The sequence below is a fragment of the Pungitius pungitius genome, chromosome 3 (assembly GCF_949316345.1).
Source record: "Pungitius pungitius chromosome 3, fPunPun2.1, whole genome shotgun sequence".
NCBI lineage: Eukaryota > Metazoa > Chordata > Actinopteri > Perciformes > Gasterosteidae > Pungitius > Pungitius pungitius.
The window spans coordinates 5,609,272-5,635,633 of record NC_084902.1 but is presented as its reverse complement, the minus strand read 5'-3'; the positions used below and the strand labels follow the sequence as shown (position 1 = coordinate 5,635,633).

Genomic DNA, 26,362 nt, shown 5'->3' with positions numbered 1-26,362 from the left:
CGTGACAACAGTTAACCTAAAAGGAACCTGCACAAATAAACAGTTTGGTTCTTCACAAATACAGCAAGTGGCAGTACCAATTTACTTATCCAAGCAACAGTTCTGTCTCAACAAATCTCATGTGTAAGATACAAATGATATGCACAAAGCGCCAATTTCCAAAAAGAAAATGAATATGTACAGAATTGCAGCATAATGAATGGGATACACTTTATGCAATAACTTAAAAGTTTTCAGCCAGTTTCGTTATACATTGTGGTTCAGTAGTGGCCAGTTCACAGGTTAAACCGAGGGAAGGAGATCAACTCTCCCTCCGCAAACACCATCACTTGATTTGTAGCCAATGATAAGTGTGCATGACTGTCAAGTTGTTCCATTCGTGACAAACGGATAGAAAATACAAATCCTTACAAACATTGTGTTTAAAGCTACTTGTGAAACCAAACAGTGCAATAAGTGCAAGCGCGCTTGTTGTTGACCCTGTAGTGGAGCTGATTGGGTGGATCGCTATAAGAAGGGGTTCGTAGAGGAGCCCCCGGCTGGATATTGTGCAGATGGACCCGAGCCCTAGGAGGAAAAGGACACACAACAAACATCACACTCCAGCAGAAGTAATAAAGAGGAATAAGGTTAACCGCTCATTCTCCATCAACAATAGTGTTGGCTCACGGGACCAAAGCTGCTTTCTTTTTACAAAGACATAAAGCCACCTTACTAACCAGGAAAGGGTTGCTAGAGACCATAGGTGCAGCCATTGCCTGCCCGAAAGGAGTCGCAACAGGCTTGGTCTGACCAAAGGCTGGAAATCCTCCTCCTGAAAGCCAAGTGCATTGTCATTTAGAAGAGGACCTGCACTTCAAAGTAGCAAACCTAATTGAATCAACACGCGTGACTCCGAACGGACACGTTCACGGGATGCACTGATGTGACAATCATGCAGTCGGCTGCACATGCAAGCATTACTGATGCAGATATGTCTGTATCTACATGATGTGCACACAGACACACACCGTTGGGTTGCTGGGGATATGCAGGCGGCTGAGGAAAGGGAGCCTGGCCAGGAAAGGGTTGTTGGAACGTTCCACTAAAGCTGGTGGGGAGGTTGAAGGCTGCAGGATTCCCGAATCCAGCTGGCATGCTCATAGAGCCTGTGCCAAATGATGCTGCAACACAGCAGGACAGGCAGTGGTTAAAAGAGGCCGGTGCAAGATGTCTGAAGCCAACTAAATAACAGGGCATTACTTTTTTTATTAAAAAAAAATAATTGGGATAATATGGTACAGCACATAACAAATGTCTTTAAAATGTAACATTACACGGGATGGCGTCAGCAGAACAAAAAACAAGGTCAATTCATTGCTGGAGCAACATAGAAAAAGGAGGTCTGTCAAATGATACGCTCTCTGTATGAGAACGTAACACCGCGTATCATTTCTCCATCAAACTCTGTACTGGCGCACTAATCTAATTGTTAGATTGTCTTTGTGTAGCACATTTAGCACAGCACCCAGACACACACACACACACAAACACACCTGCGGCTGCTGCTGCCGCCGCCGCCGCCATATTGCCTGTCCTGCCGTTACTCTGGAACGGGTTGGTGGGAGCTGCTGCTGCTGCTGCTGGTGGTGCGGCCACAAACGGATTAGTCGACTGAGCTGTTGGAGGGAGAGGTATCGAGTCACTTAACAAGTATGAAACAACAATAAAGCGCACAACCTAAACATGTCAAAGACACAAGCGTCGGCCCATGTTTATACCCCTCCCACACAAATGACTGATGTCAAACACACCTGGTGTGACTTAGCATGACTATTCAAATCTGCAGTAAAGCATCAGAAAAAGCCCCTGCAGGTTCACTCACCACCGAAACCTTGAGCCATGCCAGGCAGCGCCTGCTGTGCGTGTGCTGTTGACATCCCGGACTCAGGGCCAAACAAACCGCTGCAGTGAAACAAAGACAACGCATCAACATGGAAGGAAGCAAAAACAATCCTGGGGGGTCCCTACATGAATGGAGGCCAAGTTGCTTTGCATAAAAGTACATTTGAGGCTTGATAAAGTTATTTGATCATGTGTGTGTGTGTCTCACCCTTGAGAGGTGCTGGTGGGGTTGTAAACACTAGCGGCAGGGACTGAGGGGCCAAAGACAGTATCAAGCTCAGCTAGAGCAGCGTAACGGTCTCCCCCTCCTTGCATTGCTAGCTGCTTCTGACGCAAACCAGCAGCTCCTGCAGCAGTGGCGGCAGAGCTCACCCCGACAGGGACGCCACCTCCTGGAATAAAAAGCACACGACAGCAGAGTCGAGTTCAATCCACCTCAACTCATCTAATCTGAGCGCATCTAGGGGGAAAATTCTAATTTTTAAAAAAAGGTCCAGCGATATCTGCCATATTCAACCTATTCAAAACAATGGGGAATATTTAAATGTTAGCACATCAGTACATTTTGTAAGATGAACAAAATTAAGTAAAACCTGTAGAATTCACCGATGCCAAAGTGCCAGAAGTCTGACCGAGTGAAATGAAACCAAAAGGCAAAGAGCTTTCTTCACAGCAGGAAGGCCTTTTCATCATTTGCCTTTACACGGGCGAGTTCAGAAGAATTCCATTTTTTTATAGCAAATCAATCAGCTGTTTTATGAGAGGCCGTGTGTGTCCCTGCTTTGGGAAGGGGACTCGTGGGAACTTAAGAGCTAGGCGCCTGAATTCATGTAGTTTTGGAAATATGAGGGGCTTTATTGGTTAACCGCTATCCCTACATTACGATCTATGCAACAGGCTAGGCAGGAGAAGTTTACCTTGCTCTGTTTTGGCAGAGCTAAACCCGTTATCCAGGTCAGCCAGGGCTGCGTATCTATCGGCAGGGAGGCTAGTACTCTGTACAGCGTCTCTGCCGCCTCCTGTGGAGTTACTCTGCAAGGATCCAAAGTCAGCGCTACACGATTTGGGGAAGTTGTCAAAATCTGCAAAATTGGTATTTGCTAGTCCACCTGAGGCGCTACCTGTGTGAAAGAGAGAGATTCAAAGTCAAAGGCGGCTCTGGGTGCCTGGTTTTGAGTAACAGCATTGACAGGGTGGTGGTGGTGGTGGAGCACGGGATTGGCACACAGGGTTACGTTGGGGGGAGGGGGGGGGGGGGGCAGTCAGGCTGGGGAGGGATTACCTTTAACATCTATGGGACCCTGCACTACGCTGCTTCTCCATTAGCCTATGAACCTAGAGAACATATGAAATGATGGCAGAACTGCTTTTTTTCTTGAGTGCCTCGGTTACATCCGAGTTCTGTGAAAAAAGTCAGTTACAGATGACATTCAACACCTAAATGTGAAAACGACGACATGGGAAATGGCGTCTGTGTTGAGAAGGCTATCGATTGTTACTAAGGAGGCAACAGTTACACAGTAGGAATTACAGATCTAAAACTATTCTGTACTACTATAAAAACTTGCGTGTTTATGTTTGAGAGAAATGCTGTTTAAGGCACCGACAGTGATTATTGTGTTCGATGTCAAGGACTGTTGTTGTAAACTGGTGAGTTTGGAAGGCAGAAGAAAGGTTTGCTATTTAAAAATGTCCAATGCACAGTAATTATAATCACAGCTTATGATAACATGTAGAATATTGAGGTAAAGGGGGGGCTGACTTGAACACACACTGCCTCTGTGAGTCTGAACTAACCATCGCACCAGTTCATTCCCAACCAGTGGTTTTATTGAATTCGGTGGAACGTTGACTACCTTTAGCAAACGGACGGGTGCAATCTCACCTGCATCGGACAAACCTGGGTTTAAAGAGGGTTTTCATATCCGCTACTAACGCAATTCAACAAGTCAGTATTGGGGCATTTTATCTTTTAAATAATCATTTAAAGGGTTTTCCATTGGCATAAATAAACTCTCTCTGCACAGTGGTCTCAGGTGAAGAGTTGTTGACATAAAGTTGTAAGGCACACCTGGTATTTAGCCTAACCCTTCAACACACGCTGCTGCTGCTGTCATTAAATCAACCCGAAATCCTTTCTGAAGTAACTTCTCAGAAAAGGAATCAATCCTTCTTTTATTATTTCTTGCATAACAAACTGAATTATGGAACAAGTACCAAGTTACTCAACATTATAGTCAACGTGGTCACATTATTACTGTGTTCCTCATTTTTGCTGAAAGGGAAAGGACTGTCAGAAACAAAGCCTTGACTGATACTACTGATATCAGGTCTGTTCTCTTCGAGTCACTTCCTATTCCTTATTACCTTTTACAGTGGTTCACAACAGCACCAATCAAAGCCCATCTTCCCTGTCCTCAACCAGTGAGGTCGCCAATAGCGTTTTAGAGTTACAAACCCAAAAAGAGCTGCATTGAGAGGAAAATGACATCCAGAGAGGGAAGGAACAGAGTGACTGTTAAAATGGTGGAAAGATAGAAAGTTGTTAAGGGGGCAAGCCCAAAGAGAGAGAGAGAGAGAGACAAAGGAACAGAGAGGGAGAGAGACTTACTGTGAGCGACCTGGAGAGGCAGACCAGTGGCAAACTCACCCATACTGCGGCTGGATGAAAGCACATTGAATGCTGGCAGCCAAAAATAAAAGAGGGAGGGAGGAATGAAGCAATGAGCGACGCAAGACGGGGCAGAGAAACAAAAGACACAGGGTCAACTGAAGGGGAGATTAAACATTGAGACGCGTGAAGTCAAAGCAAATCAACTGCTGCAGAAGCAAAAGGGTGAAAAGTGAAAAAGCTTATCAAAGCAGACCAGCAGAGGGCACAACATGTTCCTCAGAGAGGGGCAGCTGTGCCTTTGAGGAAGCATAGTATGTGTTGGAGAAAAGGCAAAAACTACAGGTTTTACATCAAATATGATGCGTTACTGAATGAAAGGGTCGGGGGGGAATATAGACAATGACAAACAAGGTAAGATGTATCACTTTAATCTGCCTCCTAATAAGTGCACAGTGATCTTTACGTGTTATGTTTTATTTCATTAAAAATGGCGAGCAAAAAGGCTTTTGCTCCATAACCTCTGCAAGTCTGGCACCTGCTGCCAAGGTCAACTTCTGTTTTGGAAGAAAAATGTATGGCTTTTTATTTGCCTTAAAGTAATTTATGAATCAAAGTTTTGCTTCTGTTCTTAGTTTAAAATGTATTTATTTTATTAAATAAAACTAAATTTGGTCTACTTGAAAAGCTGCTGTGAGCAGCTGGTGCTCCGCTCACTTCCAAATGTGATACCAGTTAAATTCTGGAAAGCTTTTCCCCCAGAGAGCAGATGCAGAGAACTTCTAAGGAATGTGTATGTGTCAGCATGTCCAGGTGCCTTCTTCCCTACATGTTCATTCTCCGTCTGCGCATGAAGGTCATGTCTGTATCTGGCCGTGATGTGGAGGTGAAACGTTTGCTCTACCTGTACTTGAGGGGTGGACTGGGGCTTGGGGCGCGGAGGGGAAACCACCCGTCGACCCAGAGGTGCTCCCAAACGCATCAAAATTAGCAAAGTCAGCGTTTGCGTTGGCACTCTGTGCTGCTGAGGTGGTGTCAGGAGGAGGACAGACAGGTGAACAAAAACACACAATGAGACGAAAACAATGGATGAGAGAATATAATGGATCCGTACATATGAAGACAAAAAGGCATGGATGACAGACAAATGTCACAAATACAATGGATTGAATGCTACATATGAGATAATCCCATGAAAACAAAATGTGAAACAGTGGGCAACATGGGTCCTGTTAGATTGTGTGGGTTCCCCACCGAGAGGACACACACATCCTTGACTGCTTTGTGAAGTGCAGACTGCATTAAAAAGGGGGCAGATTGGGCAAGTTGGAGATGTCGCCATAAGACATTTTTAAAAAGGAACTCTCATTATTAAAAGCACATGTAGATGAACAGGAACAGGAAAGTGGATGTATGCTGTTGCAGAAATATCTGCTAAGAATGAGCCCCGACTGTTCCTGCTTTGTAGAAACACTTATACCGTGAGTTGTATTACTAAGTCTCAGTCCAACGTGAAAGGATGAAAAAGGAGCCGCTTGGAGGGCTTGACCATCACGTGAAAGGTAGAGCCACCTTTTGCTGTTTGGATATTGACTGCAAATATAGATTCAGTGGAGTTTATTTCTTCGGAGCGGGTGTTGAGGTATTTCACCTTAACTCCAGACCTGTTGCATTTTGAATAATCAAAATCCTCCTTTTGGTTTACAAAGCAATGGCTGGTCCGACTCCATCTCAAACATGCTGTCCTTTTATAACCCCGGCCGCCCTCCGGGGGCCATGTGGAAATGTAGGAGCATGTAAATTCATAACACACTTTCTGCTTTATTAGTTATTAAATCAAATCAGTTAGTTGTTGTTCCTTACTTTTGTGGCTGTTGAAAAGTGCAAAGTTAGCAAAACCGGAGCTGGCTCCTGCGTTCATGTTGGACGGTGCGGCAAAGATGTCTCCCCCCAGGTCGCTGAGGAGGTCGAACCTTTTGTCATGGAACTGCTGCTGGTGGGTTTGTCCACGGCTCACGATTGGAGACTAGTGGAGACAAGAGATTGATATTTATTTAAATAAATAAATAAAAACCAGCACTTATTTACACCGCGCAGCGCATTTGTCCGTGTAAGTCTGCAATAGGTTTCGTCATTGATAACCCCTCCAAAAAAGAAGATTTAAAAAAATCAGAGTTGATTCATGAAGTACCAACAAATTGCTCACGTATGTATGCATGTGCGTTACATGAACCTCACCTGATTAGGCGGGGTGTTCTTGTTGAGGTGTAGGGAGGGGGCCGACTCCCCCAGCAGGGATTTCAGCGGCCTAACCTCCGGGGTGCTGCTGGTGCTGCTGTTTGAGGAGCCAGAGACTGAAGCATGGACGGTTGCTACTACTTTGGCCTGCTCAGGAGGAACATACCTAGAAAATAAAAAGTCACATTACAATAATAGGATTACACTACATGCTACTAGCTAAATGGCTAACAGCAGTTAAAACAATCCAAAATCATACAAATAAATGTTATCAAATCAAGCATTTTTCCAATCAGAATGTGCAATGCATTCTACAGCAAGCAGACTGGTAAAGTGTTGTAGGAAAACGGCCTGCAGCAGATGTCGGCATGGTGATACAAGCACAGCTGACTTTGGCCAGACTTCAAACACTAACGACAGAGTACTGCTACTAGTAGCGGTAATAATATACATCATAGTTGACCGAGTATGCAAATACTCAGAAGACAAATGGCTAAAGTTGTCTAACTACATCACCCAATATTCTCAGTAAATAAACATTTGCTTTTTATAACTAATTTGCAAGTATCTATTTGACAGGCACTTGTTTCTCCACCAAAAGTCCAAGAATTTCAATCATTTCGCCCAAAAGTCACAATGCACCAGTAACAACTATGCTAAACCGCATACGTATTGGAACAAAATCAACCATCAACTCCTCGGAACCACTAGGAATTCCACATTAATCAGCTGGACCGTGACGTCCTACACTGCATGCATTTAAAGAAGGGCTTGTTGTGGATTGCCCGAGCTCACTTTCACAAGCCAGAGAGAAGGAAAGCTACGTGTCCTAACGGTGCACATTAACAGAGGATTGCTCATATCTCTCAGTGCCAGCTTGCAAAACTGACTCACCATCTCTTCTTCTCGTATTTCTCTTGAAGGAACTCCTTAACCTTCTGTGGTTCCCTGAAGTCGGGTACTGAGGCGGTTCTTTCATCATGATGGCCAAGCCAGATCCGTTTACACACCTGGAACAAACGGGGTAACGGGATAAATGATTTTTGGTAGAACATCTCTGTTGCACACACAGCTACAAATAAGGGCAAGTTTATCATCACTGACATGTACAGACAAACAGATTCCAACATGAGAATGAAAAATATAATCTAGATAGTGTTTCCCACAGATCCAACGTTAATGTGCGGCGGCTGACCGGGGGGAGGAACGGCCGACCGCTGAACTGGAATCATTCGTTCTATATTGATTTGTACAGCAGAACTTTATTGGTGTAAATACAAAACACATCGTACTAAATCACACATCAATACATGTGCGCCACAGATTAGTCTATGTGTGGGAAACACTGTGGATATGTGGGGGGGAGATATATATATATATATACTGTATATATATATATCCAAGTCTCACCCTTCTGACCTTGAGTTGCATATTGTTCCTAAAGTGTTAGCCTAATCCTGTAAAGAGAGATTTCTCCATGCGTGTGTGTGCTCTCAGCATTGGGTGCTACATTGTAGATGAAGCAATAGTGCTGCAAGTTGTAAACCTCTGCTGCTGGGTTTGAGACACACGAACAAACTCACCGCACATAAAAGCCTTTAATTTGGAAGCAATACGATTTCAAAACTGCAACTGCTGAAAATATAAAGTGGCGGTATTATTTATAGAGCAGGCTTGAAAGATGTGTGCATTAGCTACAACTTTGAGTCTTCTGCAGCTTTTAATAGTGTGGCATTGGTCCATTTCACCAAAACACTTTTAACACCATTATGAACAGACTGTCGCCATGCCTACCTCATTGCCATGTTTCTGTAGGAACTCTATTTCCTGTTGCGTGAAGGTTGTCATGGAGATGGACTTGACCCTGTGAGGTGGATTCAGTCCTCGTCTGCAGGTGAATGAAAAGTGGTCAGATTAATTTAAAGACATTGTACACATGACCATCTCATCAGGACACCAGATCTCACCTCTCGGGAGGGTGCCATTTATTTAGCAACAAGCTAGCTGTTGTTTGTGTCTAACTGGGGAAAGGATGAAAGCTTTGCAGAAAGAGACAAATACTGGTGGGGAAAAAAAGGGCGTAAGTAAAAACGAACAAAGGAAGTGGATGAAACGGCCCCCTGGCTGCCAGTGACTGAACTGCGGTTGTCAGCAGAGCAAAAGAACAAGCGACGTTCCTTAATATAGACGCGCACCCATTATGGAGTAACACCCATTAGCACACAAGCCGTGCTCATTTCCTTGAGAAGGTCACATCTCCTGTCACAGCGGCCCAAATTAAAATGAGCCTGGTAACTGTTAAGGAGGGGAAAAAAGCTTTTAGGCTTTTATATTAAGCTCGAGGCCTGCTTGCCAGAGGGTTCTTTCCTGGAGCCAGCAGCAAGTGAAAGCCAATGCAGTACTGGCTTCAAGGTTTCCACCTGTTTAGTCTGTGAAGGTGCAGATTAGCACTTAGCCTGGAAGTGGAACAATTTAACCATTGAGCACCGCAGTCCTCATGTCGAGGAAGAGACTTTCCTGATATCACACAGAAGTGTCAACACGCTCTCCTGTTTCCGTCTTCAGCGTGCCATCGCCTCACGCCTTTCTGCGAGATCAGGGTTTTTTCCTCCTTCTTAACCATACACTTCAACCAAATCAACCGGAACCCAACGTTGAACTCTTCTGAGATTTCACGTCGGCACCAAGGCGTCGCCATGCCAGCACACTGGTTTGGCCGGGGTCAAAACAAAACTAGGACACGGGTGATGGTGACCATGATGAGTGTCAATCTGTGTCTGGATCATTTAGCATCATCTGGTGGCTTTTCGCTAGCAGGTCGGCGGGAAGCACCGGACGCCGGTCACACCGAGAGAAGCCGAGCATTGTTTACGTGCCCCCTATGCAAAAATACAAAAGCCGCTTGATAATTGGCCAAGTTCACCCACAAGTCCCATTTCTTTTTTTTTTTATGTAGTGACAGCTTGAGGTTTTTATATAGCAATATCTTGTGGCACTATTGGCCCGTCCTCAAAGCACCCCAGGGCCCCCATTTTGAGAACCACTGCTCTCGGAAACACGATCCCCAGAGTCACATTTATAAACAATGTTACACACATATAAGAGTCAGATCCTAACGGCAGGGAAATACTAGACAAAACTGCTAAATTATTCACAGTTACCCCGTTCCAGAACACGTCCTCATCCCCTCCTATTCTTTACACATCCATCAGGCAGATGAACATTAGGAAAACAACAGACGTTGTGTCATTACCATTCAAAAAATGACAGAGAGCAGGTGGATACACTGACAGGAGCCTGCAAGCTTAAAAGATTGATAATGAATTACTCCATTATTAAAATGATCACCTCTCAGCATCACCTCTGAGTCCGTGTATTTAAGCTTATGTGTTTTATACACCATGAGGTAAGTAAATGATCGTGAAACTAGGTCAGATACAGGGAGAAGGCTAAATAGCCCTGAAGGTCTAAATATGATGGCAGCAGCTCTATCCGATTGTCCAAAGGCTTTCTGATGCTATTTAGTTTGAGTTCATTGACTGTATCTTATTTTATAAGGTGATGCTACATTTAAAATGAGTTAAATACTGGATTTCTGCCAACCTTATCTCACTCAGTCAATTTCTGCCTCAAAATGTACCCATTATCCAAATAAAACTTCTAGAAGTTCTAGGAGGTGAACAATGTTATTATCAAGTGATTTATGTAATCTGGGTTTCATACAAGTGTGACATGCTTTAGTGAAAGCGGGATTATATTTGTAGGGAGAATAAAATGACCAAAGTTATATAAAATAAAGAACTTGACCATGATGCAGTACACATCAATGTCTGTGCATTATATGAAATAAACCATTGATCATCCATGGTGGCCAAATTCATCCATTTCCCGTTCAGGTCTACTAGTAGCCTAGTGCATCAGAGACCAATCTTCACATATTGCACAATTAAATAATTATGGCCGTGTTGCTACTTTACAACAGAGCGGCTCAGCCGGGAGAAATCTGCTCATTTGCATACCGGCTCCAGGGTGAGATGAACTGGCAACGTTGAGTCTCAAAAGAGTTGGGAGGCTATGCCCCATCCTTCACTTGGCAGCTCTACGTCGTTATAGTATTTTACACCATCCTCCAAAACCAAAGGCAGAAAAAGTAGGGTTTGTCACCTACGGTTTGGAAACACCACATCATGGCTGGCCTCTCACAGCGGCTGAGTCGCAGCCCCCCCCGACTGGCTACTGGACAGGGGGTAAAAAAACAACCACAGGATGACCCTGGTTTTCAAGCAAGCTTTTGTAAACATGCCTTTTGGCCTCACTAGATTACCAGCCTGCTTTTTATCCTGCGTGTTGTACATTTTGTCCGCACAGACTGTCGGAACTGTCAATTAAATTAAAGAAAAGAAAAAGATTTTTCTTCTTCTAATTCCAGACTTTCTTGGGGGGAGGGAAGGGGAGGAAAGGGCTTGGTGCATTGGTAGGGGAAACACTGCACTATCAAATCAGCATTTGACAAAATCAACCATCAATGTGTCCGCCAACAGTGCTTCAGCTTGCAAGTTTTAAAAGAAAAAAAAAAGGGTCACAGGCAGTGGAAATCCAAAATTATTCAGTTTTAGGGGTTTTCTTTCCATTGATAAACACTATCCAGGACATTTAGTGTCAGAGAAACCTCCCGCCTTGTTCACTTCACTTGGATCCCTGCTTACTCAGGAATACATAGGCCAAGTGGTGCTACTTCCTGCCTTGAGCAAATCTCCAGAAGGAGACATTGTGAGCGGTGTTTCTCCTGGGAAGGTCTCCACCTTCATAAGGAATGTGTTTATGTAGCAGATTCCAACTCCACCCATTAAATAACCCCAACTACAAGGGGAGGAGGCTGTATGAAGTAGTTGGTCATGCTCCTGACATAATCAAAAAAACATTTAAATAGTATTATGGCCTTTAGTTTGAATAAAAGGAGATAGGGGAAAACGGCTTCCTTAAATTAGAAAGCGCCTCTATGACGCAAAGTCAGCAAAGACACTACCGGTTGAATGTACTTAAAAGACTGTTTGAATCAGCAACATAACTCAGTCAAGTGAAGTCAGTAACCAAAACAATATATCAAGACCGAGTATGGATACTTAGGCGCTATCTCACAATGCTCACGTCTTTAAAGTAAAGAGAAGCAGATGGCGACCTTTGTCACTTCCTGTGGCACACAGAACAACGCGTGCTGCTGATGTAGCAGCGCGGTTGGGCCGTACCACTTCCTGAGCGTACAATCACAACAAATAGCTTCCTGCATACATCAGACAGACAGCGATCCAGGAGTCTTCTGCTGAAAATTGTTATCGTAAGCTATTTATAAACTCAATTAGAACGCATTATAGATTAAAACCGTAGTGTTGGCAAATGGGAAATTAACAGTGGAGTCCCAGTAGACGTACCAGTAAAGTGAAATCTGCAAACATATTGACAAACAAACAATCTCATCTCTTTTCAATGCTACAGTAAATAACCTTTGCATTGAGTGGAGGCAGCTAAAACAGTTTGTACAGATTAAGGTCACACGAGGGCTATATCTGTGGGACAAAGAGCACAGTTGTGTCGATTACGTCATCCTTCCGTCGGCTGATAAAACTACAAAATCATTAGTGTGGCGTTAGTGTGAATAGATACCTTCCCTTTGCCTTGCCAAATTATCAGTAACTATTATGCTATGTTACATTTACACAATGTATGTTTACAAGCCATATTTGTCAGAAAAGGCGAGACTTGGTGGAAAAAAAGGATCTGAATTTTTGGCCAAGAGAATGTTTCTGAGCCAGATCTTGTCTAAATCTTTTTTTTCCCAAAATATCAAATGCCATGATGTACCGGTGGAAAATTAGGTAGAATAGGTTGCAGCACTTAATATATGAAGGTAGGCTTGGTCAGTTATTTCATATCACTATGACAATGTACATCTCATGTATATCTGATCATCAAATAGATAAATAGCCTTCATGAAATAACCACATTAAAAAAAAGCATAACTTTATTAACTCCCCTAACACATGTTTTAGGTATATTGACATGCAAGCAGACAAATACAATTTGAAATTATGTTTAACATGAGATCAGTATATACCATTTTGACAAAGTGGAATTCGACTGAAAGATGACTATCAAATAGAATTATTGGCCAGTCCTCCCTTATATAAGAGCATGATTTGATTTGGTGGGAGAAAAGGTACAATCATGAAATGTATCCAGATGAGATTATTATATTCAGACTCGCAGAATTTCAATATATAGGAAAGCAATATAGGTACTAAAAGGCAGATATTCCCTCCATGTTGTATTATATTGTCTCATATATTGTGCAATGGATCCAAAACCCTTAGAGAATCATGGCATCAATTGTAAAGTGACCACAATAGATATCTTAATGCGGCCTGCATCACACATAGCCACAACTATATATAAAAAAATGTCCAAGTGCAATACACGAGAGGTTTATAAAAAAGAAGTAACGGAATGCTTCACTAATCCCAAATCCCGAACTACTGATGGCGATTACGCAACTGCGCGACAAGGCTTGAAGTCATTCAAAAGCCATCTGCGGTCCGATCCTCCACTGGAACCCCGAGGCTGTGGTTGCGTTATCCAACTGGATACCTCTGACTTGACTGTATTCGTCACACAGTGGCCGTGTTGGTTATTAGTCGACGTGCATTTCTCAGTGCAACACCTCTCCAATCTCACCAAATCCAACAGAGGATGGCAGGAATACCGGCACTGCATTTGACCATCTAACGTCACCTGTCTCGAGAATAATGTGGCTTTTCCCACACCCGGGTGTTTCCTCATTAGTTTAAAAACACGGATAACGTTAGTTCTCGATACGGCTCTAGGGATAATATTAATACAAAACGAATAACGTTACGTCATAAGATACGAAATGCTTCGTCGGCCCAACAGACAATTTTTAAGTATGACACATGCATGTTATACGCATGTAACGACAGCACGTTAAACCACAACGCGGTTTGAAGGTGGTGGTGGTGCCGGTGCCCCGACACGTTGCCAGCAACTGGTACCATTAGCAGCCTCCGGCTACACCGGCTCACCCGACCTAGCCTGCTAACGCCAAGTGTCAGAGAAGTTCTCCGGCCAACACTGGAAGCTAACACGAGCTAGCGTCTTTGTCGTAGTCAAAACGTCAGCTCGCCGCGCTGAACGCCGTCACCTCGATGTGCCGCACCCCGCCCAAACTCCGCGAGGTGGAGGCAATGTCACAGGAGCTAAACTCACGCCGGAGACGCTCCCCCGACGCCGTACCTAGCGCTAGCGTTAGCGTTAGCCAGCGCTAGGTACGGCGCTAACGGCGGCTACGGTTGCCATATGTGACCGAGGCGTTACACCGCGCCCGAGCTTTAGGCCACCCGGTAACAGGATACTCACAGGATGCCAGAGCAGGAGGTGCAAACGAAGGAGCCCACGGTCATGTTGGCGTAGGTTGGGCCGCGCTGGTCGCAGTCAAAGCACTTTCTGTTGGGAGGCAAACTCGTCATTTCCCTCAGCATCTTTAGGTGCTTCTCCTCTTGTTTTCGTTTCGCACTGGCCGCCATGGTAAAGGTCACACCGCGGGATTACTAGAACCGAAGGCTGGAGGGTCCCGTAGAGTTTCACCGGTGCTTTTTTTTTAACGGTTGCCGGTCCGTGCGTGTTACAGAGAGGGAATGGGTGGGTGGCTCTGTTGTCAGGGGAGAGAGAGAGAGAGAGAGAGAGAGAGAGAGGGGGGGGGAGAGGGAGGGGGGGGCTTGCGTCTCCTCGAACGAAGACTTCGAGGCGTTGGATCGATAAAACTAACGGAACAAGATGGTTTCTGCCGTCGACTTCCGTCTTCGCGTGGATCCCGTTATTCCGCCAGCCGCCACGTTTTGGTCCATGCGCGTCTTGTATTCGTTATGTTTCAATGCCATTTTATATCCATTAATGTGGTTGATAGTTAGAATATTACTTGTAATTATACGATCATAGTTGTTTTGAAAACATTACTGTTAGTCAAGACCGCACGAAGTGGCTCGACCTAGACATTACGAAGGCTGGGAAGCGACATGAACTATCTTGCTCATTGAGATCACTTGGTTTTAAGGGCTGATGCACAGCCCGCTGCTATTCTCTTTACACAAGTGCCATCATGCGGTTAGTATTGTCACTGCAACAATATGGAGGGGGCCTGATAATAAGGGATGTGGAACTGAGGTGGTGTGTTTCTTCTGCCGTTTACGTTTTACATGCAAGGACATGAGAAAATCACAAGTACAACATTTATTTTTCATAAAACTATCGATGCTCAGCATGTTAGTTCTTTAGAGAAAAATGCACCATATGCAGGGAAAACACTGGTACATAAAGATGTGTACATTGAAAATGAGTAATTGAATTATAATTATAAACTAAAATTCTTAAAATCCTTAAGAACCTAAAGATTGAATTCAAGTACAATGCAAATATGCATGAACAAAGTAATTTTGTACATTTATTACTTTTTATTACAGTCACAGATTACCAAGTAAACCAAATGGCATTTATACAACCAGATATCCCGATCATTGTCTGCCATGGACTGCTGAACCAATAGGTCATCAGTCACTTTACTCTTGTAAAAATGTGATACCACTTTTAAAGGCTCAGATTTCTGTCTGAGAGTTATAGCCTGGATCTTACATCGTAGTCACATTGTACATGAACAGGTTTAATTTGCTCTCATTTTTATACACCTAAAGAAAACAACTTTGATAAATTGGACTGATCTCCAATAAAAAGGTAAATGGCAACATCATTTACCTTTCTCCCTACGATCGGTAGCAAGTCTGTAATCCACAAACGAGATGTGCTTTATCTCAAATAATCTCTTTAGTAGATTCATGCTACTTTCCGGTTCTAACTGCCCCGACCCCTGTCTATCAAGTTTTGGTATTTCATTAGTTGCTGCTGATTGATTGATTTAATGGCTGCTGATGTTGTTGTAGTGGAGAGAAATCAAGGGGTCTGCGGTTCTCGGTGTAGCCGTAGAGTATCCGGAGGGCCACACGAGCTGCCTCTTCCTCAGCTGCTGCAAGTGTCTCTCCTGGACCCTGAGCCAGAAGCTTCTGGTTGCTGATTTATCAAACACACACAACACAATTGTTTACTATTCATATTATAATCAAAACATGTAACCATCAGGTGTGTTATAAATTATCTTCATTTCACTTAACCCACAACCACAATCAATTACTGTTATTTGGGCAATTCATTTGGCGACCAGCATTCACATCAGCCGTACCTGTACAGGCCAACAAAGTATAGTGGCAGGACAGTACTGGCTCCAGCGGCCCTGATGAGGCGAGGCTCTGGCAGCGGAACGTTCCTCTCAGTAAGCTCCTCCACCAACAGTCCCATGGGGTTGACTACCTTCCACATATCAAACAGGTCCTTCCCGATCAGCTGAGGGCCCAGGAAATCCTTTTGAAGGGGGAGAAGAAAAAATATATGAAAAACCATACTGTTGTACAAACAGAGCAAACTCAAAGGTCTGAACGTAGACTAATGATACTTAGTACGCATTATTCTCTGCAGCAAGATTCTCACCCTGAGGAACAATCCAGTTTTCTCTGCTCCACTGCTCTCCAGTAGAGCTCCAACTACCGCCATGAACGTCGAATGAAGCACGTCGTCGGGAACAGGACACTCCGCACTCATGGCCAAGTCACCAACGCCAAGATTTCTCGCTACATAGGTCACAACTCCCGTACTGGCGAGGTGCCTGACGACGCTTTCCACCCCGTCGCTCGGCAGGATCGGGAAGCTGGCCCTGCACCAGTCGGTCAGGAAGCTTCTAGTGAAGCTCGCTCCCTTCTCACTGAGCTGAACATTATCTTCCAGAGCAAGGGCAGTGGACTCAGCTCCCACGCCTAGCCCCTGTCTCCTCTTGTGCTCCGCCTGCAGGTAACACGGATTGATGAAGGCCGTCTTCAGCACCTCAAGGGAGAAGTTCTCGTGGAGGCGGCTGCTGAACGCCTGAACCTCGGCGTGGTGATCCCAGTGAGGCTGTTGAGACCTGAAAGGATGTCAGACAGTTTACTCATCTTGAGTCGTGGCTTCATCCACAAAATTGTTTTTGTGCTATCTGAAGAGTGGTGTCTTTTCAGGATTGGGGGGCGCGGCCAGATTTGACCTCAACATGTGCATAGAAACCATGTTTACTAGCTTTAAAGACTGAACAGTCTGCATTGACAAGATGTGTGCTGCAATTGTGCTATCCTATAAGATAAGATTAATACACACGTTACCCAACATAACAATTACGCTACATTAATGGCCTTGGGATGCTCTCTATTCGACTCTTGTGTTAGCATCGTTAGCTAACGGTTAGCCTCACCGCGGGTTCGGTGGCGGAGGTCCTTCCAACTTTAACTTCTTGGCCATGAGGTATGTGTAGGCCTTCATCCATCGCTTTTTCTCTCTAACCTGAGATAATGACACGTTTCTGCAAACACGCTGACAGTGAATTCCTAATGTTAGGACACCACGATTTAGTATGTATCCGGACGCCATGTTGGCTACTGACACAGCGTGCAACCGCGTAAACGGTCCGACCAGGAACATCACGCAATATCCGGCAAAGGTCACAGTTCCTGTGTAACGACCGAATGTGCGTTACTATGGGAACAAACGTAAACATTAACTAACGGTAGTTAAAGGAGCTGACTTGCGGTTGAACTTTACGGGACAACACATCTTACGAACTGCTCGAAAACATCTCGCCGGATAATTTGACAATGTCAACTCCCGAAGCCCAGGAAAAGATGGAAGATGAAGTGGGGAGAGCGACCAAAAAGAAATGTGGAGTTGCAGTAATAACTTCCACTAGCAAAGATAAAGCTGAAGAAAGTAACAACAAACGGCAAAGCCCACTTCAAGAGGCACTCACACACTCAGGGCAACAAATGACGAAGAAGTTCCTGAAAAACCATTGTAAGCAGAATAACCTTTATTCAACACCACACCTGAACGACACACTGTACCTGCATTGCCAAGGTTTATCCGCCATTGAGAACCTAGAGGAGTACACAGGACTGAAGAGTCTTTGGCTGCAAAGCAATGGGCTTCGACGCATTGAGAATCTGGATGCCCAGACTGAACTGCGCTGCTTGTTCCTTCAGCACAACCTCATCTACAAGCTGGAAAACCTTGAACCACTGGAAAAGCTCTCCACCCTGAATGTCTCCAACAACTACATACGCACCATTGAGAACATCTCCCGCTTCCCTCACTTGAGCACTCTGCAGATAGCCCACAACAAGCTGGAGACCGTGGGAGACGTCGAGCACCTGAGCCAGTGTCTGGCCATCAGCGTGCTGGACATGTCTCACAACCTGTTAAACGACCCCGAGATCCTCTGGGTACTTGAAGCCATGCCGGATCTGCGTGTGCTCAATCTAGTTGGAAACGAGGTGGTGAGAAAAATCCCAAACTACAGGAAGACCACGATCGTGCGTCTCAAGCAGCTCACCTACCTGGACGATCGCCCCGTGTTCGCCAAAGACAGGGCATGTGCAGAGGCCTGGGCGGTGGGGGGCCTGGAAGGGGAGCGCAAAGAGAGGGTGCGATGGGAGACCCGAGAGAGGAAGAAAATTGAGGACAGTTTAGATGCCATGGCAGAGATTCGGAAGGCCGCCTGGGAGAGACGACGCCTTCGAGAACTGCAGCAGACAGGTGAACCCTTTTACTGGTGCGCACACTGAATGTGTGTGTGTTTTTTTTTTTCAACACCTGTGTACAATCTGTTCTGTTTCAGGTGCCGAGGCTTTCACCACTACAGAGACTCCATGTGAGGAAAATGACACCCGGTCTCTGACTTCACCCAACGGAGAGAAGATCCAATCCTTTGCGAGGGACTGCCTGGAGGCCCACGAGGGGCTCCTCCACAGCCAATCCACACAGGGATCCTGCTGTGGAAATCTGGAGGCAGAGCAGCCAGGTCGCGATTTCCAGAGGGATCCGCTAGAGAAAGACGACCAGGAAGAGTCGCAGCTAGAGCCACCTGTTATGGAAGAGGTGGTGAATCAAGAGCACTCAGCGGGAGAACAAGAGAGGGCTCCGGGAAAGATGCTCGATAGGGAAAAAGCACAAGATGACAAACAACAACAAAAGAGAATCCAGATTGTTAAAAGTGAAGCGGTGAACATGAGCGAGCCGGGCGACAGGAAACAGCCTCCTCGTCTCTGGGCCGGTCCTCCCAAAGCTGACGGGTCGGTACCGGCACACGGTCCCGGAGCGCTGGTCACAGAGCTGGAGGAACCCGACCAGCTGGAAACCATCCAGCTGCCCCTGCACCGCCCGCTGCGTATTGATGACCTGCCCGACCTGGAGGACGTGGACACCTTCTCGGCAACGTTCTCTCCTCAGAGAGTTTACAGACCTATGATAGAGGTCATATCCGGAGGCAGTGACGAGGAGAGTCCAAACGGGATTCAGAACGAAGGCGTCCCGACCGTTGGGTCAGATAAAATGTCTGTGTTTTTAATGGGCGAGTGCAGCAAATCAGCTGTGGGGCGAAGCAGTTCCCCATCATTGGTGTATCCAGAAGACAAGGAGGCTCTTGATACCCTTATTTTTGAGCCAGTGGGAAATTCCAAACTAAACCACACATCTTCTCCACCCCGGTGCCTGATTGAGGAGCTTGAATGATGAAAATAATAAAATTCAGGTTTTATTTTTGATCTGTTGTTTTTTTTTCATATTATATTTGGATAACACAGATGTCAAGATTCTAATTATTCTTTAATCAGTTGCACAGACTATACCGAGCATCTAAAAGACTAACAAGCCAAACCTGCAGTAGTTATGAAAAATAAACTGGGGTTCAGCAGAAATCATGACAAAAAAATAAATCCAAAAATAGAAAAAGCCTTCAGCCAAATATTAAAGAGAAAATCTTTCTTCAGGTAAAAGCAAGATGATGATCATGTTTCACACCATGCAAAAAAACACGACAACACTTCATATGTATGGTTTTAGTAAATACTTACAATACTAACATTTCCTTATTCAAGTCACATATTACTCTTTCCCCAATAAATATTCAACATGTCACATCTCCACACTGCAGCTCCGTTTTGGTAAACTATGCTTTACTTTATATCCAGATGACTTCAATCCAAAACTCTTGAGTGACAGACAAATATTTACAACAAGTCATGCTTAGCGTTGAGGAAGAAGGTTTGTAATAAAAAGAAAAAAAATGTGAGACAGGAGGAAATAAGAGTAAAAAAATAAAACTTTACATGTATTATTGAATCAACTAAATCATATAATAAGCCCTGTAGTTAACCGGCCTTGTACACGCGTTACAAGGTCTTCCTCACAGGGGGGCAGAGTGCAGCGGTGAACTAACATTTGACACAGAATAAGGGATAGTACGTTCTTCCGTCACGTTGATGCCAGCAATACTTTCAATCAACGTCGCAACCACACCCAGGTGTTGACGAGCCAGAAAGCTACGGTGACCGAGTACAGGATCATCTCTCGCTTCGTTCGCTCCTTGTTCTCTTCCTCCAAGTGCTGGAGCCTTCGGTTCAACTTGATGAGCTGCGGAGGGATCGGTGACAAGCGCGTTTCGTCAGTGGCGGAGATTCCGCATTCAGCCCCGAAACGGAGACGCCTGACGCCAACTAACCTGCCGCCGAAGCGTCGTTGCATCCACCACGGTCATGTCGTCGGGCCCCGCGTCCAGCGTGGCTTCATACGTTGAAAGTGCGAGCCTGGAGAAGAGGACAGTCAGTTTGAGAATCAAGTCAACCACACAAGAGTGTATTATTTACCTAGAGTTTCTGGTATATCGCAGAGTTAACAATGCTAATTTGAATACATTTTTCTACTAGGTATAAATCTTGTTTTTCTTGACCCCGAAATGAGAATGAATGGTAGGACAAGATGAGGAAAAAGGACAAAGGATCAGAATGAAGGTGAAGTGCCAGGTGAAGTTACCTGGAGTCATGCGGGGGGTTGGAGCTCGAGGCCGCCCCCCCTCGCAGGGATGGTTTGCTATAGAGGTGGGGAAAGACAGGGTCGGGAGAAGGGAAAATAAGAGAGATAGAGCAACATAAACCGATGCCTTGCATCCCACCACTAACCCTTAGCCGTTAAGACACCTTATTAGACACTTTCATTGAAGTGTTTTCAGATCAGATAACAGATCACAATGTTTTTAATGCTTTGGTTTGCAGACACCTCTTCCCGTCTAAGTGTTAAGGAGAGTTTTATTCATCAAACTTTTAAAATGAACATTCCTTTCACTCTGCTTTTGTCATATTCCTTCCCAAGGAGGGGCAAAGCTTCAAAACTTCTAAGAGTGTTAAAACCTTAAATAAAATGTGCAAGATGAAACGTGTATGTGACTATTTACATTCATGTGCTGTGGGGTTTGATTATTGTTTTTCCTGATGTAAAGCGGATCGCTGCCTTTGCAAAAGCAAATCTAAATTCAAGTCCACAAGGCCGAGAGCGACCTCAACAAGTGGTTCGACTCCTACCAAACCCTTTACATTATGATTAATACATGCTGTATTAATATTGTTACATATTAGGCATGTGATGCCTCAATCTACAATACAAACACTTACAACATAACCAAGGGCCAAAACAATATTAAGGAACAACACGCCTTCCTGTATAGACAACTCAAAGTAGATTTAATGAGACGTTGAGGAAGTCAAAACAACAACCACCAGTCAGTACGGAGTGCTGCAGGGATGATGCATTTGTTTGGGCCAACCAGGACGTTGGTGTTGCACTGGTTCCCTTGAGCAAATGCCAATGGGACTTATTATTATTATTGGATTTTGTTTATGATGCGTGAACGTTTTATTCTGCCAGATAATCTGAACACAACTTTTACGACATTAAGACTACGCACACAAACACACAAAATCAGGCAGTGTGACTTCACGTCACCACCGCCGACCCGAAGGCGGCCTGGCGCACGGCGTGAAGACGTGGACTAGTCTCATTTAGCCACTTAAGCAACCGCCTTTTTTAAAGACACGTCAAAGTAGTGACTGAAGCAAATCTCTCACTTGGGTTAAATCATCTCAGGCTTCACAACAAAACCCAATTAAAAGAAAAACTATATTAATCAAGACGAGGGAACCGGCAGTGCAAAAGCGCCAACTTATCTTGGGGCCTGAGGACTCATACCTGCAGCACTCTCTCGCCCTATCTGATCGATATCTAGTGCGCCACGTTTTTATTGAGGCAGAAAACGGCCGGATGATTGAGAGGTCACCTGCGAGGGTTCTCGTCCAAGACCTCCAGGACCTGCTGGTAGGCCCGACGTGTCGTGGACTGGAGGAAAGATAAAACCCCGCTAGGGCTGTACAGGCTGTGTTCTTCTTCGGTCGCGGTGAGAGTGGGGCAAGGGTGGACAGTGGCTGGGGGGGACGGGGCCGGACTGCCCAATGCCCACCATTAAGAGCAGCCAATTCAGTGGACAGGGGAAGAACAAGACAACAGAGGAAAGGAAAGGAAGGAGGAAGGAGAAGGAGAGGGAGAGAAATAAGGAAAATAAACTGTCCTCAACTTCACTTTCAACTGAGTGAAAGAGATCAGAAAGTAATGTTGCAGTAATAGCATTTAACCTGCCAACCACTCACACTGTGAGACCCGGTGGTTTGCTAACATATAACAACCAACAAAAAACAGAAACAGAGATAAACTAAAGCCACTGGCAATATAATGATTCCAATTATGATGAGCTCACTCCAGACCAGGATCGTGTTCTGGTAGGGACCAAGGACGTCACATGCATTTGATGATCGGGACATGACGGTTATTAAGCTGCATAACCACACAATTGTTAATATGTGCAAAAGCCAAAACCCCAAAAGGTTCCCCCCCAATGAAGCTACAGTACAAACGGTAAAATAGTATAAATGGTATTCTATTGGGCTATCTTTTCAAAGGTTGTTGAAAGGCAAGTGTGGTCTTCAAGTAGGTTTAAAGACTTCATCCATCCATTATCTGTAAGCGCTTATCCTACTCAGGGTAGCAGCAGAGGAGGAGGATGGGGAGGGGGGGCTGAAGCCGATTCCCAGCTGACATTGGGCAAAGGAAGGGCGCAGCCTGGACAGCGCCTCTGACTATTGCAGGCAACAGTTTATACACGTATTAGTTTTACAGTAATTCCTGAAAAAATGTCTATACTGTAAATTATTAAATCAAAAAAGTAGTACCAAAATTATTTAGATCACAGTGTTAATAGGTTAGTCCCACTGAAAAAACTGCAATGCTGAAGGCTACAAAGCAGGAAAACGGCAAACCACAGACAACCAGCTACGCCACAAAGACACAGGGACACAGAAAACACAGAACCAAAAGAAAGATGCAACTGCATGCGTATAGATGGAGCGGATACCAAGCAAATGATGGCATATCCAGACCAATACTCACGCAGACTCGTTGCGCATCAGCTGACTGTTCTGACGGGCAGCTGCGTTCTCACTGGCTGAACGTTCCCGGCGTACTCGTGTCTGAGGCTGCAACTATAGAAGATTATGACGGATTTATTCATGTTAAACCATGAAAATTCTTTAAATCATAAGTAAATCTTGTAAAAGACTATTTATTGCTGATTGCTTACCATCTCCTCACTGTCTGGAGCTGCCTGCTGCTCCTCTTCTAGAAAGTCCAAGGGTCGGTCACTGAGGGTGAGGACTCTGGGTGGAGTCTTGAGTGAAAGGGATTCTAGTGGTGTGGACTGGATTAGGTCCAGGTCTCTGGGTCTGGGGTACTGTGGGTCATTACTGTCTCCTGACAAACAAAGGAAGGAGTGAATTAGAGATTGATTATTATTTCCTACTTCATTCGGTGGAAACAATTAGGATTCTAGCGTAATAGAAGAAGAAGGAACTAGGATTCGAATGCTGAGGTTGAATAATGGCGGCACTTTTAGTTTCAGTTCCATTCATATTAAACAAGACTTTGTCCCAATGCTTTACAGCATACTGACCCGAAATCACAATTCTCTCTGGCACTTGCATTATGACACTGCGGGGCACCTCCTGAGATCCAAGATTAGGGTCCTCGCGGCCTTGAGGAGCCACTTTGAGCATCTCAGGGATGCGCATCCTCTGGCTGATTCCTTCGGTGTAGTCCAGCTCATACTGGATACGATTCATCTCTGCCATCTCCGCCATGGGGGAAGGGAACGCTGCCCCGTTCATTTCACTGTGAGGAAGGATTTGTTCAGCAACACAGAACTAATTTTTTAGCACAAAAAAAAGGTCCCAAGGGGGGAACATGCCAACGTGAGAGATCCATGTGTTCTTATTGTTCCAGTAACGGGTCATGGAGCACACCTGCAGGCACATCCAATTAAACTAGATAAGAATCTCTCAAATGATCCTTTCAGAATAAACTGGTGCAGCTGATGAGCTTCGGGCAAGAGTAAGAGATGGAAATTGTGTCGTGACACGATCATAAGACAACTTGAGACTTGAGATAAGGTGGCGTCTGACTTTGAACACGTACACAACGGGAGGCTCTACCCACCAACCAGCGTTGACTGTTGACAGTATTCAACTAATAGCTTGTTTGAACCGTTTCTAACCGTCAATGCTAAAGTGATGCTAACATCAACAAAGGTGCAACGCTTAATAAAGACGCGGACGGTTATTTAGGCGGCATAATACAGTGAATACAACATAAGCAGTAGTTTAACTTAGTAAACTGGAAAATGTCCAGCTCTGACGTTAATATTTAAAGTAACTGCTGGAAGATCTATGGCAAGTTAAGTGACGTTAATACATCACCGAGGCTAAGGTGGGTTTTGGTCGGAGAGCTAACGTTCGACAACACGTTATCGCCATTTCAAGCTAGCGGGGTAGTTACGGTTTCTTACCGTTTTGTTTGCTGCTACGGATATCCAACCTTTCCGGTAAGTTAGTAACGTTCTTGATCAAATTTAAAAGGAAAGAGAGACGTCTAAATACAATTTATTCGGTACCGTTAAGTACCAGTATTGGACATTTCGTAGCTGTCATGCATCTCTAGTGTTGACACGAGAAGCGCCTCCTCTCTTCTTCCGCTGTCTGTCCTTCAAAGAGGAAGCGTCAGAGCTCAGGCGGAAGTGACGTCGCTACGTCGACGCACCTTGCTCCAAATTCATTGGTTTTAAACCAGTAGGGGAGTGTTTGCAATTTAATATCAACAATATGCAATACGCAATATGCAACTTTTCTTTTACTGTAACTGTCTTATATATTTTTAATTGGTCATCAACCAAAAATGTTTATATAGTACATGTTCCAGTTTTTTGTTTGTATTGTTACATTGCACACCGAAAGCTCTGCTTTTCATCGTCCCGATCTCTCAATTTGCTGTTTCACATTAATTTAATAAATTGTATTCGTTGTGAATTGCTTTCTTTGAGTTATTTAACTACTTGAGCCAGTTTATTCAAAATAGTTAATTCACTCCCATTTCCATCATCCCGAAATACAACATATTTGGATAATATCTGGCAAACTTTCAGGTAGTGTTTTTATTCCAAGGATAACATGAAACGTGTCTGGGTATTCTAACACTGAGTGCACAGGTCAATGTCAAAGGTTTTTCTTTTTTTTTGGAGGTGGCCCCTAAGTGACTGTGGGTGGTGCGTTTACTCGGAGCCATTCAAAGGTTTAGATGGACGTGAAACAAGTCGTAGCTCTGCTTCAACAGAGAAAGGGAAACCACTTCTGGATCTCGGGAAATATCCAAGAAACCAAACATTAACCTGAGTCATGTCTCAAGGCGGACTTCCATACCTGCCAGGATAGTCTTCATTTGATGGACGCACAAGCCGCGCCGATTGAGTACTTCTCTCGTGTCCGTAAATGGCTGCAACTATGTTCCCGGATATTTTGTGTGTGCTATTATTCAGCACTTTGCACATCGCATCGTCTTTAGAGCTGCAACCAGGCATGTAAGTTACACTTTATGATTCATATAACTTCCCGTTTTTAATATGATTAGCACTTCACTTGTATTGAATGGTCAGGTGAGTGAGAGTTTTACCCATATGTGCTTTAAAATAAGACTGAAACAACGCATTATAGTCTATATAGATATATTAGTACTTTTGCCTTTTAACTAATACATTTTAATATATTCTATTTTCTGTTTTGAAAATGATTTATCTTGTGTGTCATCCTGTTACGTTGTGGTTTATTCTCATCAATGACCACTAGGCGTCGCTCTTTCAGGTCCCCTAAAAGGATGTATATGTTTTTGTTGTGACGAGCTTCTGCAAAATAACTTCCAATCGGCTGCGATGTTTCTTTGTAAACTCCTCTACCAGAGTTTTCTTGATTTTATTAGACTTTTCTGGACATGATTGAAAGAATCGTTCTCACTACAGCAGAAACTCTAATTAACTTCAGGCTGCTGTGTATTGAAGCCACATGGTTGGAGGAGAACATCTCTGGACAGTTTGTTTAGGATATCTGCGTTTGGATTGGGTCTGCTTCTGAAGTGCTGTGCAGTTCAAGCATGTGTGCTACCACTGGGCTTCACGCATCCAGCCACATTACATGCAAACAATTTTGGAGGGAAAAAAAAATGAATTCCCTGTGG

General features: G+C 44.4%; 5 protein-coding genes across 14 annotated transcripts in view; 2 read left to right on the top strand and 3 right to left on the bottom strand.

The window, feature by feature from the left end:
- Positions 1 to 98: 98 nt before the first annotated feature.
- Positions 99 to 14,478, bottom strand: agfg1a (ArfGAP with FG repeats 1a). 8 transcript variants are annotated; one of them, XM_037461483.2, is made up of 14 exons: positions 14,162 to 14,478; positions 8,528 to 8,621; positions 7,628 to 7,743; positions 6,734 to 6,899; positions 6,359 to 6,521; positions 5,400 to 5,519; positions 4,535 to 4,567; positions 2,802 to 3,005; positions 2,093 to 2,276; positions 1,865 to 1,944; positions 1,536 to 1,658; positions 1,011 to 1,163; positions 720 to 814; positions 99 to 567 (listed from the first exon to the last, which is right to left on the bottom strand). In XM_037461483.2, the coding sequence occupies exons 1-14, from the start codon at positions 14,326 to 14,328 to the stop codon at positions 508 to 510; spliced, it is 1,758 nt and encodes a 585-aa protein (XP_037317380.2). In that variant the 5' UTR covers positions 14,329 to 14,478; the 3' UTR covers positions 99 to 507. The 8 variants fall into 8 exon arrangements, with proteins under 8 accessions (XP_037317380.2, XP_037317387.2, XP_037317396.2 ...); XM_037461490.2 differs by having other exon boundaries at positions 5,400 to 5,516; XM_037461499.2 differs by lacking the exon at positions 4,535 to 4,567.
- Positions 14,479 to 15,232: 754 nt separating this feature from the next.
- On the bottom strand, positions 15,233 to 17,365 carry mrpl44 (mitochondrial ribosomal protein L44). Its single transcript, XM_037465761.2, has 4 exons — positions 17,127 to 17,365; positions 16,337 to 16,805; positions 16,032 to 16,210; positions 15,233 to 15,862 (listed from the first exon to the last, which is right to left on the bottom strand). Exons 1-4 carry the CDS (start codon positions 17,351 to 17,353, stop codon positions 15,688 to 15,690), a joined length of 1,050 nt encoding a protein of 349 aa, XP_037321658.2. The 5' UTR covers positions 17,354 to 17,365; the 3' UTR covers positions 15,233 to 15,687.
- A 144-nt stretch (positions 17,366 to 17,509) lies between these two features.
- dnaaf1 (dynein axonemal assembly factor 1) lies at positions 17,510 to 19,454 on the top strand. The gene is made up of 2 exons (XM_037465745.2): positions 17,510 to 18,463; positions 18,546 to 19,454. The coding sequence occupies exons 1-2, from the start codon at positions 17,527 to 17,529 to the stop codon at positions 19,436 to 19,438; spliced, it is 1,830 nt and encodes a 609-aa protein (XP_037321642.2). The 5' UTR covers positions 17,510 to 17,526; the 3' UTR covers positions 19,439 to 19,454.
- Positions 19,455 to 19,512: 58 nt separating this feature from the next.
- On the bottom strand, positions 19,513 to 24,859 carry mffa (mitochondrial fission factor a). 3 transcript variants are annotated; one of them, XM_037465774.2, is made up of 8 exons: positions 24,648 to 24,859; positions 23,757 to 23,974; positions 23,388 to 23,557; positions 23,198 to 23,289; positions 22,035 to 22,199; positions 20,738 to 20,794; positions 20,427 to 20,511; positions 19,513 to 20,338 (listed from the first exon to the last, which is right to left on the bottom strand). In XM_037465774.2, the coding sequence occupies exons 2-8, from the start codon at positions 23,968 to 23,970 to the stop codon at positions 20,207 to 20,209; spliced, it is 915 nt and encodes a 304-aa protein (XP_037321671.2). In that variant the 5' UTR covers positions 23,971 to 23,974; positions 24,648 to 24,859; the 3' UTR covers positions 19,513 to 20,206. The 3 variants fall into 3 exon arrangements, with proteins under 3 accessions (XP_037321671.2, XP_037321680.2, XP_037321689.2); XM_037465783.2 differs by lacking the exon at positions 22,035 to 22,199; XM_037465792.2 differs by lacking the exons at positions 20,738 to 20,794; positions 22,035 to 22,199.
- A 581-nt stretch (positions 24,860 to 25,440) lies between these two features.
- megf6 (multiple EGF like domains 6) overlaps positions 25,441 to 26,362 on the top strand; it is a 35,191-nt gene continuing 34,269 nt past the window's right edge. Inside the window, exon 1 of the mRNA XM_062561109.1 lies at positions 25,441 to 25,712. Within this exon, the coding sequence (XP_062417093.1) occupies positions 25,624 to 25,712 (89 nt within the window). The 5' untranslated portion in view covers positions 25,441 to 25,623. The remainder of the gene's footprint in view (positions 25,713 to 26,362) is intronic.

Excerpts from the sequence above, each read along its gene's own strand:
- mffa (XM_037465774.2), bottom strand. The coding sequence starts at position 23,970 with ATGAACGGGGCAGCGTTCCCTTCCCCCATGGCGGAGATGGCAGAGATG. Across the intron at positions 23,290-23,387 it reads CTCCAGACAGTGAGGAGATG|TTGCAGCCTCAGACACGAGT; the intron begins GTAAGCAATCAG and ends AATCTTCTATAG. Across the intron at positions 22,200-23,197 it reads CTGATGCGCAACGAGTCTGC|TCCGGCCCCGTCCCCCCCAG; the intron begins GTGAGTATTGGT and ends GGCATTGGGCAG.
- agfg1a (XM_037461483.2), bottom strand. The coding sequence starts at position 14,328 with ATGGCGGCCAGTGCGAAACGAAAACAAGAGGAGAAGCACCTAAAGATG. Across the intron at positions 4,568-5,399 it reads AGTCCACCCCTCAAGTACAG|CATTCAATGTGCTTTCATCC; the intron begins GTAGAGCAAACG and ends TTTGGCTGCCAG. Across the intron at positions 3,006-4,534 it reads TTCATCCAGCCGCAGTATGG|GTAGCGCCTCAGGTGGACTA; the intron begins GTGAGTTTGCCA and ends TCTTTCACACAG.
- dnaaf1 (XM_037465745.2), top strand. The coding sequence starts at position 17,527 with ATGTCAACTCCCGAAGCCCAGGAAAAGATGGAAGATGAAGTGGGGAGA. Across the intron at positions 18,464-18,545 it reads TCGAGAACTGCAGCAGACAG|GTGCCGAGGCTTTCACCACT; the intron begins GTGAACCCTTTT and ends GTTCTGTTTCAG.
- mrpl44 (XM_037465761.2), bottom strand. The coding sequence starts at position 17,353 with ATGTTCCTGGTCGGACCGTTTACGCGGTTGCACGCTGTGTCAGTAGCC. Across the intron at positions 16,806-17,126 it reads CCTCCGCCACCGAACCCGCG|GTCTCAACAGCCTCACTGGG; the intron begins GTGAGGCTAACC and ends ACATCCTTTCAG. Across the intron at positions 16,211-16,336 it reads AAACTGGATTGTTCCTCAGG|GATTTCCTGGGCCCTCAGCT; the intron begins GTGAGAATCTTG and ends CCCCTTCAAAAG.